The sequence below is a fragment of the Amblyomma mixtum genome, chromosome 1 (genome assembly GCF_055824585.1).
Source record: "Amblyomma mixtum isolate Tamu chromosome 1, ASM5582458v1, whole genome shotgun sequence".
NCBI classification, from domain to species: domain Eukaryota; kingdom Metazoa; phylum Arthropoda; class Arachnida; order Ixodida; family Ixodidae; genus Amblyomma; species Amblyomma mixtum.
In genome coordinates this window covers 311,897,209-311,919,321 of record NC_143012.1, presented here as the reverse complement: position 1 = coordinate 311,919,321, position 22,113 = coordinate 311,897,209, and the positions used below count along the sequence as shown (strand labels likewise).

The 22,113-nt window shown below is 46.2% G+C and overlaps 1 protein-coding gene across 1 annotated transcript in view; it reads right to left on the bottom strand.

Annotated features, from left to right (window-relative positions):
• Positions 1-22,113, bottom strand: part of LOC149372447 (corticotropin-releasing hormone receptor 1-like) — a 164,943-nt gene that overhangs the window by 1,165 nt on the left and 141,665 nt on the right. The window contains exons 7-11 of the mRNA XM_089586356.1: positions 20,553-20,683; positions 19,727-19,812; positions 6,246-6,384; positions 3,571-3,612; positions 580-946 (exon numbers count right to left, since the gene is read on the bottom strand). Coding sequence (XP_089442482.1) covers positions 698-946; positions 3,571-3,612; positions 6,246-6,384; positions 19,727-19,812; positions 20,553-20,683 — 647 coding nt within the window. The 3' untranslated portion in view covers positions 580-697. The remainder of the gene's footprint in view (positions 1-579; positions 947-3,570; positions 3,613-6,245; positions 6,385-19,726; positions 19,813-20,552; positions 20,684-22,113) is intronic.

The following is a 22,113-nucleotide window of genomic DNA, read 5'->3' as shown; positions in this document are numbered from 1 at the left end:
ATTCGCGAATAAATCAGTACGGTGGTCCTCGCGACGTTTATAAAAAAGAGTAGCGTTGGTTTGCTAGAACAAACAAAAATAATGCATTTGACATGATCCATATTTCATGTTGTAATACTGAAGTGCAGGTATACCTTTTACCTAAAGCAAAAAAAAGTGTTCTGTCTACCGCAATCATCTCCTGCACCGCTTGAGCGAACAGTGGCTTGGTCGGACCTAACAACAAGATGATTCTGTCTCAAGATAGCGAAAGTTTCTTAATGCGAAATGATTGTATGCACCATTAGCACAAATGTCGGGGTCTGTCCCCATTCAAGGCGCGAAATTCCTCAGTTACGTAACCATGTTCTCGCAGGATGTCAGCAGTAGACTATAAGATAGTGACGTTTACAGCAAAGGAATAAAATGTATTCTGAAGATGCGGAGGATTGAACGAAAGACCTCCAGACTGCGCAGCGAGCACGCAACCAACCGGCCACGAGACTGTTCTTTACATTCAAACATGATATTTATTGCAGTGTTCTATTAAGCGAATCGTATTGAACCGGGACGCGTTAAGCAGCAATGGAGAATACTTACTCAGACTGGGGCGGCCTCACGATCGAAGTCCAGCGGAAGGAGGAAGCACCATGCCGTCAGAGGTAGAGGGAACGGAGGAGGCAGCGGGTATGGCGCGTGGGTGGCGGGTGCTCGGGGCTCAGACCGCGGCCACGGCGCCCGGGTTCCTGGCTATCCGCTGCGGCCCAGCTGTAGCGCGGAGCGGGTACTTGCGCACCACCTTCGAGCCAGTCTTGGGCGACGCGCTGTGCTCAGCGACGGAGCCGTTGAAGTGCGACATGAAGACAGTCGATGTCTGCGAGTAGCCGCCGCGGAGGAAGGAGCGCTCCTTGTTCGGGTTGCGCCGAATGGCCGCCCGCAGGTAGGCGTTACGCACGGCTGTCTGCACCTGCGCCAGTGTTATGAATATCGACGAGTGTGTCAGGTCCTGCGAGTCTCAGAGTTTATTTGGCTGCTGACGTGCTAAGTTTCACTATCAGAGTATGGGCACCGCACATAAGCAACCGTGTTCGATACAGGGAAACAAAGCATTGAAAAACGGAGAACGCGCATGACGGTACATACCATGGATGGTAAATTATGGTGTGGTATAGTGTGACATGGTATGATGGTATGGTATGACATGGTACGGTATGGTATATGTGATTCAACATGCCGCACATGGGCTATGAGAGACGAAGCAGGGAATGGATTCTAATAAATTTTGATCACCTGGTGTTCAACGAGCACTGACATCGCACAGTGCACAAGAATTTTTGAATTTCACCTGTTAGTGGAGCCTCCGCGGCCAGAATTTAATTCTGCGTCCTTGGGCAACAGGGCCGAGGCCATGGCTGCAAAGTCACTGCGGAAGGTTTGTTTTTCCTTTCGTTTTCTTTATTCACTCTTGCTGTCTAACAAACAGAACTGACAAAAAAAAAACTATTCCTTCTTACTTAAGTCAGTGGATTTAGAAAGTATTTTTTTCGTCAGTACCGGCCCCGTCTACATTATTTCAATTGCGAAGCTCCCGATTATTCCGATTATTACTCTGTGGTACTTAGTTGTTCTTCCTGAGCTACATCTTACGTACATTCTTGATCTTTCAGTTGAAGTTACGTCGTTATGTAGCTTTAGCAGCAATGCACTTTCGCACTCCAGCCATTTCGCGGCCTGACTGAGTCCGCCGTAAACGAAGGGAAAAGTACTCTAAATGGTACGCAGTTAGCTTTCACTTAAAGAGTGAAACCACCAGCGCAAATTAGTTTAGGAAGCGTAAGTAGGGTTACGTAAACGATTACAGCGCTATGCACTGCACACGCACCATCAAGCGCTGGCTTCCAGCATCTCATTTAGAAGTTCATTTGTTCCCTTAAATTAGCCCGCCACGAGTCCGTGGTCCCAAATATGCGTTTATGGGATCACTTCGGGCGAAGTTACGCAGCCGGAGTTTCCAATGGCGGACCATAGTTGCGTCACATGCCAGGTCGGTGCAGTGTTAGTCTGCCGTCAGGGCAGGCGCTATGGCCGGTAGAACGCTGTAGTCGGCGGCAAACGCTCGAGTAAACGCTCGACTAAACGTGCCAAACTGCCTGCGACGTCGACGGAAAGTTCAATCTCCGGTGCGCGCTTGGCGGAAGCGGTGGTTGGGGCAGTTGCGCACCGAACCAAAGCGGCGGTTGTGCAACAGCACTGCTGCACTGCGGCGGCCGTTATTCATGGCAGAGACCTCGACCCACGCGGCACCATCGGTCAGCTCGAATTTCTGAAGGCTTCGGGCGGGGCGCGAAAGTGTGTTTCGGGCTGCTCCAACTTTTCCTGCTATTTCCACGACCGCTGCTCACAGTAAGTGAGGTTTAGGCTTTAACCATTTGGCCAGGAAGTTCTCACGCTGATTTGCGTGCGTTTTAAATCGGGTAAAGTAAAGGACATTTTGCCTTCTCTCGTCCGCTTCATTCTGTCCGTCCGTGCGCGGAAGTACACCGGATCTAAGTAACAACAAAGCTCACCTCAACAACGATCCAGATCGAGGATCATCTGGGATTTAACAGTCTCTTTGTAACAGTGTATTTGTAATCGTGCACTGCGTACTTGCAACAGATATTGAGCCTTGCATACGTCACCTTGTAGGTGCGTGGATAGGTTATCCATATCCCGGTGAGCGGAATATGAAGGTGACGAAGTAGCATATGAAGAAGATAGAAATACTCGCAGCATATGCAAAATGCAAGTACTCCCTATAGGAAAGGCGGGGATGCTCTGGGGGGATGCATGGTCCTCGTTCGGTGAATCGATCCATATAGTTTTTCAATAACAGGGTTAGCAGCCAGCGCTTCACTTCACCCACAGGCGCAGGAAAGCTGGCAAGATGAAGCTTTGTGTTTGGCTTGGCTACTCTTGGGCGCGAAACATGGATTCAGTCATAACAATACGACTCTTCTCGCGGCAAATCTGGAAGGAATGCTTGGTGGTTTCCACACCAGACTAACACTTGTGTTAAATCTATTGAAAAAGTAGAAAATGCACTATTAAAACAGTTTTATCTGAGTGCAGAGGGGAGAATCACGGCGTAGCTTCCGATTCAGAGGCAGAATCCACCTTTTCGGCCTAACACTTTCCAAGCCAAATAAGAAACCTTGTTTTCCCGGCATCCCTGCGGTGGATGAAGTTCTCTTTAAGAAACTCGCATAAATGGTGGTGGCAGCTTTCCCTCTAGGTAATATTCAGAAAAATCTATTAATTTATTGACAACGTTTGGTCTGTATGTGCGGCAACGCAACTTGGCGCAGCACGTGCACATTTCGTGCCACAGGGTAGACAAGTTGTATAATCAATGGGCGTGAGGGCGGTTTTTTGAATTTTCTGCATCATAGAATAGCTTCACTTCGCTTGACATACTTACAGACAAAAATGAACAGTCCCGCGCTATCAGGGCTATTTGAAAGCGACATTTACTGACAATGTAGGCTTTATTCAAAGACTAGATTTGCGACACCGTGAGAGATGAACCGAAACGCATGAGAACTGGCTTACCTCGGAATTCATGAAGCAGTAGAGGACAGACACGAAAATACCCTGCAAGAAGATGAAGAGATTTATTTATTGGTTTTAAGCATATAATATGGGAAGCTATACAGCATATAGGAAGCTATGAACCAACGTTCACTTCTGGAAATCTCATGTCTTGCGACTGCGGTGCAAGAACTAGAAAGCGTTTTTTATAGTGCTTAGTGAACCGACACTGTGCTGAGCTTTAATATAAAACGCTGTGGCGGTGGGCTCGTAATCTCATCTTCTGACTTCAGCGAAGAAAATTTCCTTACTTTGTCGGTCACATTGGAACATAGAGAGCTAAGCCCGCGAAAATGATACAAATTAACACCTAAAACTTGCTGACACACGCTGTGAGCCTCTCAGGCAGTGTGCATTACAAGAATGTTATCTGCCGCTCCAAGTACGGATTGAAAGATGCATCTACAAGCTTTCCTTATGCAAAAATATTTTCAATGCAAGCATAGTAGGGCATAAAAAGACGGCATTGATATTGATTTATTACACAAACAAGCCTCACGCATGAGCAAACACCACCTACAAAAACGAAGAAAAATAAAAAGCATTGTGTCTCCTGAAACTAAAAAGGAAATTGCACCAGGCCATAAAGAATTTCGCAAGCTTCTTTCAAACTGGCCTTTTCCCTTCGTCTTCTTGCGCCCGAGAATTTATTCCTTTTCGGTGTTTTTAAGTGGACATGTCAGTTTCATCTCCCGATAATATTGGACGGAGCAACACCACTGTACATTAGTAGGAGCTAGCTGTCGGATGACATACAAGGGAAACAGCGTTGCCCGGCCTGTATACCCAACGTTCCGCTGGGTATACGCGGAGGATTCGGGACACATGGGAACAAGAATCAGTGTTGCGCCGTTGCTGCACCCCTATGTGCATTGCTTTCTTTTTAGCTGAGTGGAGCTCCGTCTTGCGAAACAACCTGCGGAGCAAAGAAGCTACCAACTGCTGTTGCAGGAGCAGCAACGCACGAACGTGCTTCGAGTAAGAGCTGGTGTTTTTGTAGCTGTGTAACGAGGAACACCGTAGGCGCTGAGACGCCATTGATTGATACGTGTACGGACAGCCTCGTTCCAATGTAAAGATATAAGCAGCAGTTTTCGCGCATGTTGCAAGAGACGAAACGGGGAGTGTTCGTTCCAATAGTTGTCGTCATATAACGGAAAAATCTCTCAACGTTGCGAAATCAATGGCTGTTTTCGCGAGCTCTTGAAGCCAAGGGGTGACGGAGAAAAGCAGTAGTTCAAAGGCGCTGCTAGCTGCTAGCGTTTGTGTCACGTTGAACCCGTAGTACAGGTCTGCCATTGTTTCTCGCGGTCACAGAACGCATCTAAACGCGTAATCTTCGTTTTTTTTTTTTTCTGCACAGAAACTTATTTCTCGTGAAATCGATTGACTAATTTGCCTTAGGCACGCTTTGGGCCATTAAGCATGACACATATAGGAAGGGTTCCGGAATACCGAGAGCATCAAAGTAACCTTAATATCTCGAGGCATTCCTTTCGGTTACCATTGTCGTTTTAGAGACGTTTCTGCAGGCTCCGAAAGATCAGACTACCACTAAAGTTAAGCGACCTCGGTGGTGTTCACGTTGCAAGCTTAACTACAATAAAGTGAACATTCGTGCGAGAAAGCCAATGTCGACGCAGTTATGTGTGCTAAGCCTCAGTTATTCAGCTGAACATTACCATATCAATGAGAAGCGATGCGTATATCATGAAAACCGCCTTTCTTTGACATGGAAATATAATGAGTTAGGTTTTTCAGCTTTTTTCTTTCTCAGGAAAGCAGGAAGTTTCTGGACACGCTTTTATGGAGATGCGACGCACTGTAAACAAGTTAAAGAGATGTCCGCTGGCTGGGCACTGAAAAGCAGGCTACTGCAGGCTAACGATACTCAAACATGGGTAACGCATCAGGCTTTTAACATGACGACGTTCCATCTTCGTCAGCCACCAAACTGGCTTGTGCTCAAACATAGAACACCCGAGGGCACAGTCGTCTAAGCAGGGACGTCGGAGTGATTTAATATCGAAAGCAATAAAAGCACTTCGCAAAGAGTTTTCGTCAAGCAGCACCAATTCAGACCTACGGAGCCCGTCTCTGAAAAAAATATGCGGGACAGACAGAGAGCGTAAAAATCGCCGTAATGCATTACGGGCTTTAGTCAATGCTGCCTACGACGCGTGGGCGGCTCCATAATCGTGCATAAGCAAGAATGGAAAGTACACTCCATTAAAGGCAACTGAGAGCTCTGTTTTTTTTTTTTTTTTGCTTCCGCGTGATCAGCGCTTGAAGCGTGGGCGAGGTTTCTGCAGAAGCGGCGATGGCCGACTCTCGGAGGGGTGGGGGTGGGGGGGGGGGGGGGGGACCGTTAAACATTAGACGCGTGCGGCCGCGAGGCCGCCAGAAATGGACGTGTTGCTGCTTTTTCTTCCCTGGCACTTGTCTCGTGCCGTACAGGCGGCGTGGTTGGAGGCGGTATAGAAAGAATAGCATATAGGGAAAAAGGGCAAATAAAGGAAGCCGTTGATGTCAGTGGGGAATCGAGTTACCCTAATAGCGCCCCAATGGGATAAAGGGAAAAAGAACGGCTGGGCGTGAGCGCTGGAGGCACCGGCAGCACGGTGCACCACACTTGCCTGTGAGGACTGGAGTATGGCGTTAATGACCATGTAGGCTTCCTTGAGGCCCATGTTTTCGTCTTGCGGGTTGATGCAGAACAGGAGGTGCGTGATTCCCAGCAGGGGGAAGAGCAACACCGTAGCCTTGATTGCTTTCCTGCGCACGCAAAAATAAGGGAGAAAGGGGCGTGGCTCGCTGCATGTGTACGGCGTGTACAGAGGCACAGAGATGTATGGAAAAGCAAAAGAGTTCAAAGTCATTTTTCTCGCTCTCTTTTTTTCACGAGAAGGTAAAAACACCCGTGTGCGCACTTCCGCAGGTAAAGGTAAAAAAAAAAAGATCGACAAATGAAAAGAAAGACGTTTCATCGGATAACGGCCATTTTTGTAGGCGCAGTGTTTTCTTTTTTTTTTCTTTTATTAATTTGTTGGGGAAGTTGTCACACGAAAGAGATAACTGGCTGAGGTCGCATTCGTACCTGCTGCGTGTCTTTCGATATCATTTTGTAGCCCGTTAATCCTCAACTCATTGAGCGCAGCATTAATTATCGAACTGCGACACGTGACATTTAAATTACCCGATTTCAGGCTGCGGTTCGTGCGCGCAAATGAAATCTGTCCGGGCCACCAGTAACAATGGCACCTGCCGTTTAACAACAAATAAAAATCAAAACAAAGGTTTTCGCTGTCTGACTCCAAAATGGCTCATTGCTTTTCTAAGGAAATAACGGACAGCAAGGTTGGCGGACCCCGCCGTTTCTTCCTGCCTCATGGAAACGCAGTTCCCGAAATTGGAATTCGAAGCCCAATGAAACCTTTCTTGTTTCGGAACCTACGATAGACAGCTGGCGGAAGCATAGAAGTCGGAACTCGACTTCCGGCAAGGAAAGCGTCGTGGTGGTCATTTGAGCTGCGATGAGAATTTGAGCACTCTGCCTCGTGCAGAGCTATGGCTTCGCGTCATTAGGGTTCTGCTGTTGCAGCCATAATTCCGCATTTTACTGTCTCTGTGAAAAAGAAACAGAAACATGCAGATTTATTCAACAGTCCGCTTTAGGTGGAGAGCTGAAACATTACTTTTATGGAGTTATAAGAAGAAACAGCTCCAAAAAATAGCAACAGGAAGTTATTGCAGCGCCGAGTTTTGCCAAGACAGCCACGAAGGCACATTGGTTTTTATCTCTTTCACCGTCAGATCTCATTTGTATGCAAAGTTTTAAATGACACTGGGAATTTATTTATTTCTTAAATATCTTGATGTTCTTCTCTCTTTATTTCCGTCAACCTGTACTAAGAAAATTTCTCTTCGCCGATTCGTTCGGTACATTTTTTTTTCATCTCGGGCTGTGTCGAAAGCTGAGATGAGCTATCTTTTTAATGGAATGACAATCAGCGCATTCGCGAACGTCTGCACGCAGGGTTCAAGTAATTTAATTATCAGTTTTGCGACTATCGCATTTTTCAGTACACTTCACTGTTATTAGCTTCAGTGCGCCACGTCCGTTGTGATTAAATGTGGATACGCCGTGTTATTCCTCATTAACGACAGGCAAACGAACGCTGCGACGATCATAATGAATTTTCTCATCCTTTTCTCCCCGCTTTTTTACGTCCGCGACGAAACAGGGCTGTATTTCAAACCGATACTTTGGCTACACTCAGTATTATACGGCGAAAAATATGACGCGACGATTGCGGAAAAGGTCACTGTGATGACATGTCTTTGGGTCAACAATTAAGCCATGGGCGTCATCCATACGCTCAAGCTCACAAGCTGAAGAGACGCTCCATTATTGTCAGCGGCTAGTAAATTACGGAGCCCGCGCTTTGCGCGGATTCAAGCAGGGCGCACTCTTTCTATTCTCCCGTCGAGCTGTCAGAATTAACAAAGACGTGTGCAAGACGGGTACGCGTGCGTGACATGTCAGAAGTCGTCCCCTTAGTGCTTCGACACGTATATAATCAACTGTGGCACGTGTCCCGGGAGCTTAGAGGATGCGTTTTAATCGCAGTTTCATTGTGACTTTTTATTTTTTCTCTATCTTTTTTTCTTTTTTTTTGCGAAGAACTGGCCTTTGAAAGTTCCGACGATCACGATGTTCCGATCAATACTGCCCCCTTCGAAGTGACTTGTACAGACTGGTGTCATATAATGCGGAAACGTCCTTCTCATTACGCTAATGGAAGCGACGTCGCGTAGAATAATCCTTTCTCACAGCGTCGTTAGCATTTTTTAGAGGCTCACACGCAAAGGGACGACGTGGGATCTGACAGACTCCGTCGTTTAATACGGACGACCTAAACAAACGACGCCATTACTGGAGAAAAAAAATATGCGATACGTAAACTATGAAAAGTTACTCTTTAGCATTTGTTTTGGCTCAAGTGGATACGAGGGCGACTCCAAACTGTAGTGATGGTTGCACGACTGTCGGAAAACACGGTAGGATTTCAGTCAATGGAATCCTGTACTTCCTCTGGAAGCTTAAAGCTATCAACTACAGGTTTGGATGTAATGACTAAAAAACGGCTGCAGTTCGCGATGCGGCTGTTAGCTGGAAAAACTGTGCGTTCGGAAGTCCTAATAAGCACCGTCTAGTTTTATGGTGTCACAAACCTGCAATGACGCGCCATGCACCTAGTCTGGTCTCAAATGCGACTGCCTCGAATTCGCAGGCGTTTCAAACTTCCTAGTCTTGAAGGTAAACATCTTCGGCACAAATCTGCTGAAGATGTTGGACTGAAGTTGTTTCACCTATTTTTGCCATGTAGTTAGGGTTCAAACTGCTTTTATACTGTTGAGTACAATATCCGAGCTACTATAATTGGAGGCACTAGTATCCATTTAAGGCGGTAGGCATGCGTTATGAAACTTAGCTAACAGTGAAACGATGCTTGAAGGATAGTACGAAAAAAAAAATGCAGCCGGGAGGAACCAAGATGAGACTTAAATTAAGGAGAGGAAAGAAGAACATGACCAGAATCGAAGCATCAGCCAGTTTTATTACCTTTTCAAAGCCTAATAACAGCGAAGCACTCTGCAGTAATGGATTGAGGAACAGTTGCAGTCGACGGGGATTTCTTAGGGCACATAGAGAGAGATCTCAGCATAGGAAGGCTTTTCCAGTCTGTCTTGATCAAACTCAGACCCAGCCGTTCTGAAAGCATTTTTCAACTAGAAATAGTTTATGAACCCAATTTTTTCATATTTTGTTAGATGTCACTATAAAAATAAATATATCCGAACATCTCCCGTGCGCAGGTTCGTAAGTTGTTGCTATTAACGTTCTCGCTATTGTAAAAAAACTTCCACCATTGGTTTTCTATGGCGGTCTTGGCTTCTCGATGCGAGCAATGGAAAAACTTAAGAGAAAAAAATTACTACGCATCTGAAGAATGGACTATAACCTTCAATATTTCCATAACAGGCCTTAAAATAATCCAGTATTGAAAATTTCTGACCAAGAATGCTGTATATGTGTGGCTCGCTCTGTCAAGAATCGATCTTTGAACTATATGCTCAGCACTCGGGGCTCCATTGGCGCTGAATCACCACAGCGGATTGTAAACCTTGTAGTGGCGATGAAAGGAATATCCTTGAGAGATATCCTTGAGGTACGGAAATATCCTTGAGAGGCACGGGTCGTCGAGACAAAAATCGGGCAGCAGATGTGTGATACAATTTACAGGTTCTCGCTTACCGTGATTAAAGAGGAACGGCAATTTCCCCCTTCTTCAAGAGATTTATTGGTACGGAATGATAACGGTGCCGTTGGATTTGGAATTATTTTCTTTATGAAAACGCCGAGTGCTGCTTTATGGCGGAAGAGAGATGATTTACGTCAAAGAGAGAAGGTGCACCGGATGAATGAAGGACAGAGCGATGGCATAGCCTCCGCATCCATGCGACATAAAATGCCGCTGGCTCGAACGAGAGACCCGTTGTCGCCGTGTGCCGGAACTGCTTGGTCGCAAAGCAGAACCGATCCGATGCAAGTGGTGGATGTCGGCGAGGTATTATTTATAGTTCTTGCTTTTAAAGGTATCTCCTGTATGCTGGAGCAGGGTGAGGAAGTGACAACACCGAACGAATGGGCGTGTGCGCGAGACCCCAGGACCGCGTTTACTTCGCTGACTCGATGTGTCTCCCAGCGAAACGCGAGGTAGGGGTATATGGCTCGATCTGCGTCTGGTCCTGATAGAGCCATATTACAGGATGACGTCGACCAGAACGGTGGCCGTGGAACCACGAGGCACTCACGATTAGCGGACACCTCGATTGTGAAAGTGGACATCGAGCGCCTCAACGTACCTTTCTTTCTCCGCTGCGGGGTTTCCGCTGACACGATGAAGAAAAGGTGGAACGACTGCTCCTCGTGCATTACGCCATGCTCGAGCAAATGACTTCCTTACAGACACTAAATGGCTGCCGTCTTAAGCTGTGCTCTTTCTCATGATCAATATTTCTCTGGAGCGAAAGCTTTCCGATACATGGAATATTTAGCCCCGTTCTCTATTTCAGTCACTGATCTCACAGTATTTGTTTAGCTTATTTCAATTACACATCTGAGTTTTTTTCATTTATTTCCTAATTGCGACTATTATCATTATTATTTTATTTTCCCCATCATTATTTTCTTGTTTAACATTTTGTGCACCTATCAGTTGCCGCCTGTGTCTTGGCCAATCCCCCGCAGTGGGTACGGGCCATTATCTAGAGGACAACAACAACAACAACGACGACTCGAGATGCAGAGCACTAAGCTATAAGGCGCGGCACATTTTCAGTATCAAGTCGAGAGTACGACAAGCCATCTTCATATTGCCGGCTTTTCACTTTGTTTATCGAGTTGTAGCTTACAGCGGTGGCTTTGTCAACAAGCTCTCGCGGAGTTCGCGGTGTCTCTAAGTCAGCTGCAAACCACGCTGCTATTGGCCTTTCTTTTTATCTTCCGTGTTTCACCTTTTTGTTCGTATTTTTGGTCATCGTTTTAAAATGTGCAGGAAACCGCCTGGTGGAGAAGGCAAATTTTTGCCGCACTATTTCAGTACGAATGCTTGGGGCCAATATCTACAAGCCATGGGTGCTTTCAGAGTCCTCCGGAGCAGGACCGATGTGAGACAGCCGAAAAAATGGGATCCCTCCAGTCGTAATATCGCCGGGCTGCTGCGAGAGGGGACCATAACTCAGGGAGCTGGCGCAAGTAGCCGTGTACGGCGATTTCTAATTAAGCGCTCCCGGGGAGCCATGGGAGACGATGGATGAGCAGAAAATTTTTTTCCTGCCTCGAGGGCACGAGGGTTGCGTGCCGTTGACCCCGCCCGATGTCTCATTTGTGCTTTTCGAGAGATTCCCGACGAAAGTGCCGCTATGTGTGGTTCTTTGTGCCCGTACACGCATGAATTGAATGCACACTCATATGTTTGCGCAAGACGTAGCAGAGTTACGTCGGTCATCTATGACAAGAAGTTACTACGAAACTGCAGATGCATTAATAGCTGGCTTTAGGTCGCTCTTTTTGCTGCATAGAATGCATCAGTTGTCCAAAATGGTGTTTTGTCTGCAGTCATACATCATCCAGCGTCTACTTGCGACGGAAGCTTTCTTACCGCACACACACCCATAAGCATCTATGCGCGCTCATAGAATTGGGCGGGTAAGCAGGTGCTCAGCCGCATGCACGCTCACTAATTGAATGAACGTGATTCATTTTTTTTTTCCAGGGAAAGATTATTTTACTGGCACTTGCGCGCCGTTTGGCGTCGGATAAAAAAGGCTTAGCGTTACCGATAAGGAGATGTATTTATTCCAGGGCACGTCATGGCTGCATAGCCGGAGCAAGAGCGGGCAATAGCGACGCGAATAAGAATGGAGTGGAGTGCATTTGACAGGTGCTCTCACGATATAAACAGTAGCCACCAGTATGCTTCAAGAGGGAAGTGTGTAACAGCTGCATATTGGAAGCACGAATCTACTTGGCAGAAACTTAGAAGAAGCTGAATAGCCTTGAGACTGAACCGCCGACCACGCAATGGATTATGGATTATGAAAAAAGAAGCAACAGAGGTAACATTATAGCAGGGTAGATGAAAGAACACGCGGGAACTCAATGATACTATGGTGGAAATAAAATAGAAAGGAAATGAGTATGAGCGAGACGTCTAATGCGGAAGACAGATAAGCAGTTACAGATAAGCAGTTACAGATAAGATAACAGACATATAACGGAGTGGAAAGCGGAGGCAGCAGAGTTAGTTGGGCAGATGGAGTTACGAAGCTTGCTTGGATAGGGTGTTCGCGACCGGCGCGGGACAAGGCTGACTGGAGATCTATGGCAAAGGTTTTTGTTCTGCAGTGGACACAGTTAGACTCATGAAGGTAATGATGATTCAAAGGATCGAGTCTGATGAATTCCAGCAGAGCTTGATGCTGAGGTTCATGCGTTCAGATGTCTAAGTAGTGTTTGAACGACTTGAGTGGTAGCGCAGGCTACCCGGTCATACCCCTGTCATGCCCCGTAAGGATAGTCGAGCATTGTTTCCGTGGCCGGAGCGGCCCGTAAGTGCAAAGTAAGGCTATGCAATCGGGATGCCAAAGGGGCTATGGCAATAGAAGTCAGTGCAGTACACACTCTGATCCGCCATAACGCGACTCTCTCGGCGTGGCTTAAGCTGCCAGGAAAGTTAGATGCCCGCGGTAAGACATGCCCAACAAATTTGGACAAATGCAGTTTTGAACAGGAAAAAGTTTATGAACTAAATTTTTTTATGTATTGTAATAACTCACTATAAAAATCTATATTTCCGCAAATCTGCTGTCGACAGGTTTGCATTTCTTTGCTATTAACGTTCCCGCTATGGTCAAAAGCATTTATGTTAGTTTTCTTTGGAAGTCTTGACTGCAACGGCTGTACAGTATCGATGGAAAGAATTTAAAAGAAAGATTTTGCTACACATGGGAAGAATTCACAATTACCTTCAATATTTTCATAACAGTACCTTACAACGTTCCACTAAGTAAATTTTTTGTCAGAATGTTGGACATGGTCGAGCACGTGCGTAGCGCCAGAGAGATTGTCTGTACAAAATGGGACTTCCGTGGGAAAAGTTAGCATTAATAGCGAACAGAGAGAGAAAGAGAAAGCGTGGAGAAGGAAAGATGACGAGTTTAAATGAAAGAAGGTTTCGGTTCACTACCCTTCCAAGGAGGAAAGGGAACGGGGGTTATAAATGGAGAAAAGTGAGATGATTTAAATATGAAGAATTTCAGGTAAGGACGTGCCACTCCGATGCAACGCGCCGTAGCGAATGCGTTGTCTTCTGTGTGCCGGACGAATAATTAGTTTAGGTAAAAGTTGGCGTTATTCGGTGAGCCCACGCAGAGTGGGCAGTTAAGGGAAAGAACTTCACTATGCGACACACTCAGACCACGATTCCTAGGGAACTGGCGACGCCGCTTAGAAGCGACGCTTGACTGGAGCCTGCATAATGAACGAGTCAGGGCAGCGATGTGGTACTTAGGCGAAGTACAAAAGCGGATAAGCCACCCATCATGGCAACGAGCTGTGGCAGCATGGAGGTAAGGGGCGCTTACGTGACATAAGAGCATCACTGGCGTTCATAGAGAGAACAGGGCGCGCATGGCCCGTGCTCTATACTTATAGAATCACGTTTGTGTCTGAATAAGCTTTCATAAAAACTTTGACATCACTGCGGCGACCCGCATTGCAGCAATTGGAAAGCAAGACGCCCATATGCTGTATCGACGTCCGTGGCTGTTCTTACATTCATGTACTATATCGACGTCCGTGGCTATTTTGACGTCCGAGTGTATTTTCTCGCATTTTTGCACGTTTAAATAATCCGCTAATTACACCTCATCAACCAAATTTTTCCCACGGCAACATTTGATCCCACACTTCTGTCACAATCGCGCTTTCACACTTTTATCTTCAGAGAACATTCTCGTGCGGGCAAAATTTGCGGACGCGCTTTGCTGACGCGACGCAGCCATACAATGCTCTGGCATTAATAATGCAGCGTGGAGGGACGGACAAATGCTTGCGTTAAGCGGAAAATGTCACATGGTTAAATGTCCGTTAGTCTAAGATTCTGGACCTGCTCCAAAGATGAAGATCCAACGGTGAGGCTGGAAGCAGTGAATATGCTATGCAATGGCGAAGTGATGGTCAATTCCGTCACCGCAGTAGCAGCTCGAAAGATCAGACTACCCTCATTACGATGCGCACAGAAACAATGTAACGAGCAAAGAAGCGTAAAACTATCGCTGTTGCGAACTGCATGGCTGGTTGATATTCGGCACATATTTTTCTGGCTAAAATAGTAAGAAACAAGTTATCGTCTTTAACGTTAATGTCTAAAAATATTATTTTTGTTACGTTTGCACCCATTATTGGAAAACAGAATGCATTTTCACCTCTTTTTGCACACAGATGCAGAGCTACAACTAATGAAAAACAATGGCACACATCTAAGCAGTAGATTTTTCTATGGAACATTCTCTTTTCCAATGACACCTATAAAGTTATGGTTCTGGAAAATAATATATATAACTGGAAATATTGGCTATAAAACAGTTACTATACACCGGTTAAAAGAAGACAAAATCTTAAACATTATGAAACAAACTCGAACAAGCTATGTGCTGTAGTTCTTGAGAAAACGAGACATCAATACGAAGTCCTCTTGCCGAAACGTTGGCAAACACCCTGAGGCTTTCCCTTACCTTGTTCACTTTGTGATTCTCAGAATAATTGGGAAGTTTGGTTTGGTTTATGGTGTTTAACGTCCCAAAGCGACTCAGGTGAATAATTAGGAAGTCTACAGGGCCTGCCCAATAGCACTGAGGCCAGCGGAGCTTGGAAACTAGAATTTGCGGCGGAAATAGGCAGTCATTATGGGTAGGTTACTGCGAAAATAGGGTAGTTATGAATGTCTTTGCGAAATTTTAGGGCCACGCCGGTCCTGAAAGCTACGAAAGTTCAAAGCGAACTATCTCTCTCTCTTTCGAATAAGTCAATCTTCTTATCCACTCCGCTGGCTTCCAAGGCGAGCCCTTGCCGGCACACTTCATTGATCTATCGTTCTGATTCACGGGTGAATGGCTGACGACGGCTCGTCGCGTGCCAATATCTGCCAACTCTTTTTCGCTGTGCCGTTCGTTTTTGTACAAGCATTTTTGCCCTGGTCGCTTTAGGCCCCTGCGTTGTATAGTACTGCTACGTTTGTTCATCGTTGATCTGGTTATTTTTCTTATTTTAATGCACTCGCGGGCGAACCGGTTCTGAAGAAAGCTGCTCGCGCATTTCCCTGTCCCCAACCTCCTGTTTCGATAACCTCCACCCATAGCTCAAAGCAACATCACGCACTGTCTTGAGACAGCAAGTGCCCACCGGCAAGCGCATGGAAGCAAAAAGCAAATAAATGTACCAGACGAGCCAGCACTTCATATGACGTAAGCATAAGAGGTACTCCTCATTTATCCTTAATATTGAGAAAGAAAGGGAAACTTTGCTAGCGAAAGCTTGTTGCCCGGAACTTACTCGGACTGTGCACGTTAGAGAGAAGCGTGGTGAAATTGCTTCATTGCGACGGGTGTAATTCTGTCATTAATGAATTTTCCAAGAAAAAAAAAGGGCGGCAGCGCGTTCTAGGGACGATACCTGACGGTCGCCGGAGCAGTACGAATTTTCGACCAGCGTTTAGTAAGGAACTTTTATGGGTTGAGACTAACAGGTTACAGGAGTCGGCTGATTTTAAACAGGAAGAAACTAAACAGGCTGTTTGTGTCTTTGTTAATAGTCAGTAAGAACCACCTGTGTCAACTCATCGAATAATTAGGCAAATATTAACAGACAAGAACTGTTTAACGGCAGAAATTAGTCGGATGATGGGCGGCGATCAAGCTAGTAATATTTAGGAAGATCGAATGGAAGGAAAAGCTTGTTCGAAGTAGAAATAAGTGTTGACCGTAGTAAAGTAATCAGTTATCAAGTAGAGTGGAAGAAAAACTGAAAATGTTACTCCTCCGAAAAAAAAAAGAGAACCAACACAACCGCATGAATTAATTTAGCGCTTTAGGTAGCTTCGTTTCGATCTGTGCTTTAAGGGCAGCGTCAGTGTAAAAAAATAGCATATTTTGACTAAATAAGAACTAATGATGTGTACAACTCAGGCACAGCAGTCTATAAGATCAATCTAGTAGCGCCTTGAAAACACTCATCTACACAACTTCTCTCTTCTTTATTCAAGCACTGACCAGACTTCATAGTTCATACAGTCATCCTGCCGACTATGCAGACCTTCAAGACGTCCTGTCATCTTGTGTAGCGGAATTAATTTTGGAAAAGAAGTCTATGGCTTTTAAGTGATGAGAGTCTGAACAAATAAAGCATGGCACAAGTGCCCGCTTGGTTAAAATACAGAGCTACAGGATAATAAAAATAAGGAACCACGTGGCCAGAGACATCTGTAGCACAGTATCGAGGTAGCTGTAATCACGCTAACGTAGTAGTTATTTGCGCCATCACAACTTGGGCTAGCAGGGGGTCGTCTCCGCAACGGCCACCGAGAATCACAAAGGATGCATTTTCGCCGGTAATCTCTTTACTCACTTGCATCTTCTGCTGATATCGTGTCATCAAAAAAGATATAAGGAGATAAAAGAGACACACTTTCAATCGTCTGCTCTGTACGCCATCCACATGGTCACCCCCATCAACGTTCTCATCATCATTATCATCATCATCATCATCATCATCAATTTGAAGGCTCACGCTCCCACGCAGCGCACCAAAAAACAGGAACGCTTCCGCTCCTGTACAACGCGACTAATCGCAATCGAAACATCGTGTATGCAACCAGCTCAGCCGAAGGGCCGGTCAATACTGAACGACACGGCTTCCGCTCGAGTTCCCTCTGGTCCTCGAGCACGCTTCTGCGAATTCATTAAGTACAGACTGTGTACTCTTATGTTTATTTATGAGCCTATAATTCGAGCAGAAAGGTCGCAAAGTGGGCTGCGCTGTCACAGGCGAGGAAAGCGTACGTGGAAACGGAAACCTCAATAATACATTGAAGCTCAGGCGCTGAGAGGATAATTATAAGCGGCTCCATGCTTTCCAATATGTCCGAACGTGAATCTGTTGCGAGTCGCATCACGTATGCGGCGTCAAATATAGCGTAGGAGCGCCTATGGAACGCGGTAAAGGTTGTCTGGTGTGGGCGTCGTAGATCCAATAACGACGCAAAGAAGAGGTGGAAAATATTCACGAATAAGTAGCTTTGGTGTGCGTGCGTGGAAAAAAAAATCGAACAAAAACCGACTTTAATAACCGTTCTGCAAAAGCGCCGCATTTTATTGGCTGGCAAACATACCAGGAAAAAGTAAATGAACGAAATATTCACGCATCCGAGGCACGGGACATTTTTTCTTTTTCAGGAAGTTTCAGGACGTTGAAAGGAGCTTCCCACATAACTCGCTGTCTGAGAAGAAATCGCTATGCGTGAATATTGCTCTTTTAAGTTGAGGAGAAGAAGGTGCTCAGAGGCGGAGTAATTTCTGGCACGCGGTCGTCGTTAGGGTCTAGCGCCGTTGAACGCACCTGCTAGGCTCAGTTGCTATGGTGGACTCAAGTCTCTGCAGCATGGTCGCGCACCTAGGGTTAGCAGGCGCTTTCATTGTAGTTCGACAGAAAATTCCGGGAATGCAGGCATTGTGTCAGACGCAGTTGTTTCTCTTCAGGAATTTTTCTTAATGAAAACTTTTACTAAGTGCTAAAGATTAAAATACTCTTAGGCGATCCTCGATGGGTCTTTTTTTTTTTTTATTCGAGAAGTCTGCCATGAGGCATAAGTTGAGAAAAGGGGAAGTGGAATGTAGGTTATAGAAAGTTAAAAGAAGGAGTGTAGACCAGTTTCGGCGAGGTACTCGCATAGGCTGCTTGTGAAGTGATTGTCCATAGTCCACTTCACATAGTCCCCGTCGCGGTTCCACCACAGGCCGACCTCCCTGAGGAGCCGTTTTCTAATAGGGGCCGTCGCTGGGCAAGTCCACAACAGGTGCCGCACATCACAAATGTCCGGTGCAGCGCCGCAGTGAGGGCACCTGTCAGTTGCTGGCAGGTATTTATCACCCTACCGATAACGGACAGATGGGGTCAGGGCCGCCCCTGCCCGAATCCGGCGCACTGATATCTCCTCCTGCCGAGTAAGACTACGGGGGAGAGGGTGCGAACACGGAGGAATTAGAGCGCGTGTTCGCTGGCGCAGAGCTTGTGAATCGGAGACATATGACAGGAACGGATCTGGGGGAAGAAGGGAAGGTGGCGGATTGTCTGATGTGTCAATGTGAGTCACAGCATCGTTAACGTTTCCCGTCGCTGCTTATTCTGTTGTAGTTTCGCCTTAAGGGTATGACGCGATGGAGTCAATGGGCTAATAGCCACACATGCGGAATTGACCATTATGTACTCTACATTCATAGATCGCAGGGGGTCATTATGCCCCTCCAGGTGGAGGGGTGCCGCGGTTAAACGATGCGCCACGGCCCCGGTGGGTGGCGATTTCAAACACAGCCATCGGTGGTGAGGCTTGTGAGATCGAGTTTGCTCTTCCCGAGTAACCTCTCGCGATCAATCTCGCGAACACGTCACGCGTGACAGTGGTCGCCTTGCCAGCCTGCACAGACACTTCTAATGCTAAAGAATTGAAATAAATTTGTTGGTGATTTTAATCTAGTAGTGAATTGATTGGTGACAAAAACTCATTCAGATAATACTTTTAGTTATGCAATACAACCGACAGACAATACGACCCAATAACGTTCTAGCTCCCTCCTCCACTGCGTACCAGTCTCCATCCGGTTTCGTATTTCTTATAAGGTTGGTACGTACTTGCCGCAGCCGCAACACACTTGATGGGTAATGAAGTCTCTACTGCAGAGTGAGGCTTTGGGAAAGACGTACAGCTCGGATGTATTGGGCAAGACTAGCCAACGGACTAGTCAAGCTTCCAACCAACTTTCGGGCCTCCTTCATAAATGTTACAGTCCGGAGGGAAGGTTTGAAAAACTGAGGCTAACTTAATCGATACCGTCGATGGTTCATGAATTAGATTCGCGCAATACAGATTACGCTCTCTCTGAGTGGGCAGTTTAAGTCTGCGAAACGAAGTCGGGTATTAAAATTTTCAGGCAGTTCTAATGGTGCTGAGACGCGTACTTACTCGAGCCACGTAGGTCACAGAGAGTCGGTAGTGCAAGGCATGGCCAGTGCTCCGAAACTATCTGAGCTTCATAATTTATTTAGAACATGCGCACTCGATAGAAGCTACAACCTTTAACATTTTGCTTTAATAAGATATGAGTGGTCCGTGTCTGTTGAAATGGCTTATTGCGAAGAACTACGTTCGCCGGCACCAGCATACGCGAACTCGGAGGTGTCCGAGTTTTGCCAAGCGGAAATGTGCAAAGTACTTACCGAAACTGCGTTGTTTCCACCGATACGGCAGACTTGACGCGCGTGACCAGTATCCGGATGATATTCACCAGAAAGACGAAGTTCACCTAGAAAAGCGCGAAGCAGACAACACAGTTTCTTGAGAAATTTGGTATAGATTAAGTTAACTCACTCATTTAATTATTTATTCATTTATAAAATGAGCCATAAAAGCCTGTCTGTCATTTGTAATCAGTTATGTAGCCCTTCTTTCTCTAGAACCAAGCAAAATGATAAATACTGTAAAATAGCATAAAAAAAGATGCACAAGAAAGGCGGCATTTGTAAACTAAAAGATGACGTAGCTTCCGTTTACAGCCTTATTATTTATTTCTACTGAAGCTCTTCATTTACACTCATCCACAGGAACAGTTACATGGGCAGTCTTTGTCAAAAGTTTGGAGCCCAGGGGGTGTGCTTCTGAGCCACACTGCATGGCTTGCGCTACACCGTTAGTGATTAGTATCTCCTGAAAGTTGGAAGATTTCTAGTCCTGCCCCCTCCAGTCGGTAGGCCTTCCACAAATGCGACAAGAGCCTTACTACAGGGCTTAGAAGCGAACCCTCTGGGCTCTAAACTTTGCACAAAGACTGTACGCTAAGAGAGATTTGGAATAAATTTCGCCTTTCTTGCAAGTAAGTGAAACGGAAGCAAAAGCACGCTGCACGCAGGTTCTCTGTACGATGTCGGGATTAAGTTCAGCTATCTTTCCCAACGTTAGGTACTTACTAAATAGGTGTCATTGCCGAATGGTACCACTAAGCTTACGCTGCATAACCCAAGTGGTAATGGCGGATGCAACACTTACCAGTATGGCCACAAGTCGTGGTCCAATGAGAAGCCAGACGTAGCGATTGGCTCCGTATCCTTCCCAGCATGCCGTGCTTAGCTCTTGCTCCATCAAGTAAGCCCAGGTCAGGATAAACACTAGAGGAAGGCCTGGGATACACAATTTAAATTCTATTATTTCTTCAGCTTGCTCAAATCGTACCAGTACAGTAGCATTCTCGTCGAACTACAGTGGCTGATAGGCTACTGGTTACATCACATGTCGCGAAAGTGACTAATCGACGAGAAAACGTAAGCATCAGAATTATGGGCAGAAATACCCATAATTCCCATAATGATAAGAAAAATTAGCTTCACCAGTGCTTTTACCTGTTCTTTTTTTTTTAAGCTGGAGAGACACTTAAGCTCCACATTATGGGTATGACGCGTTAGCGCTAATGGGTTATGCCCATATATGCGAAATTGGAAAATTCCCTATTTTATATTTATACATTGTTGGGAGTCCCCATAGACCTCCCGGTGATGTGGTGCAGCGGTTAAGTGATGCACCCGTGCCCTGCGATGGCAGGTGCTGCCACCGGGGGCTTGTTGACACCGAGGTTGCTCTTCCCGGGCAACCCCTCGTGACCAAGCATTAACTTCCCCCTGCCACGCTGGGCAGTTTGCCCACAATCCGGTGGGTCAGTGTGCTGACGTCACACGGTCTCTGACCTAAGTGGCCCATCTGCTGCAAAGGTGGGCCACATCTAGGTTGCGTCTCTTGGGAATTTTCGCTCACGCCACCACCGCCGACGATGACGATGACGCTGGGCTTTCGTGCTGAACTGAAGACTTAACGTTGTTGCATGAATATGTAGAATATGTTTTGTGACGGCGAAGCAGCAAAAAAAATCACGTATAAAACCTGGAGGGAAAAAAAAATGAACGGTATCGTCGCGTTTATGCTTGGCCTGCAAGAATGCAAATCAGCTCTGCAAGCTTATCACTTCAGTGTTTAAACTCCGCTTTGAAATGCGTTACGCAAGAACACCTCCCGACTCACTTCTGCTGTGCACTGGCAATCAAACGGAACTCCTAACTGCTACTTCGCGTGCTGTGTTCCACAGGAAGGCAAGCTGAAGTCTGACAGATCCAAACGCTTACTCTCTCGCTGAAGCCCACTGTCATTAGCCTTTAATGAAACTGGGAACAGTCAACGCCACGACAAGAAGGCATGCCTGTGTTTCTCTCGGCAACAGCATGCACGACGGAGACATAAGGTTGTCTCACAAGTGCACAGCCCGCGTAGCCTCAACGCTTATGCCGATCTCAGCAAGGGAGCTTTAATTAAAAGGAAGGACTAGACGGTGCTTCAGATTGGGCTATACGTAGGAACCTGCCAAAGACCAGCGGACCCTCACGACGCGCTGGTAGTAAGCAGCCGGTCTACAGCGTCGCCGGCAAAGTCTAAAGCACCTGCGCTCTAACACCTTACACGCACAAACCGTCTTTCTCTTCGAAATGAACCCTAGAAGTCATGCAAAAAAACATAAGTTGTTTGCGTGCCTTTCTCTCGTTTTCACGCTTGTCATTCTCGGGAG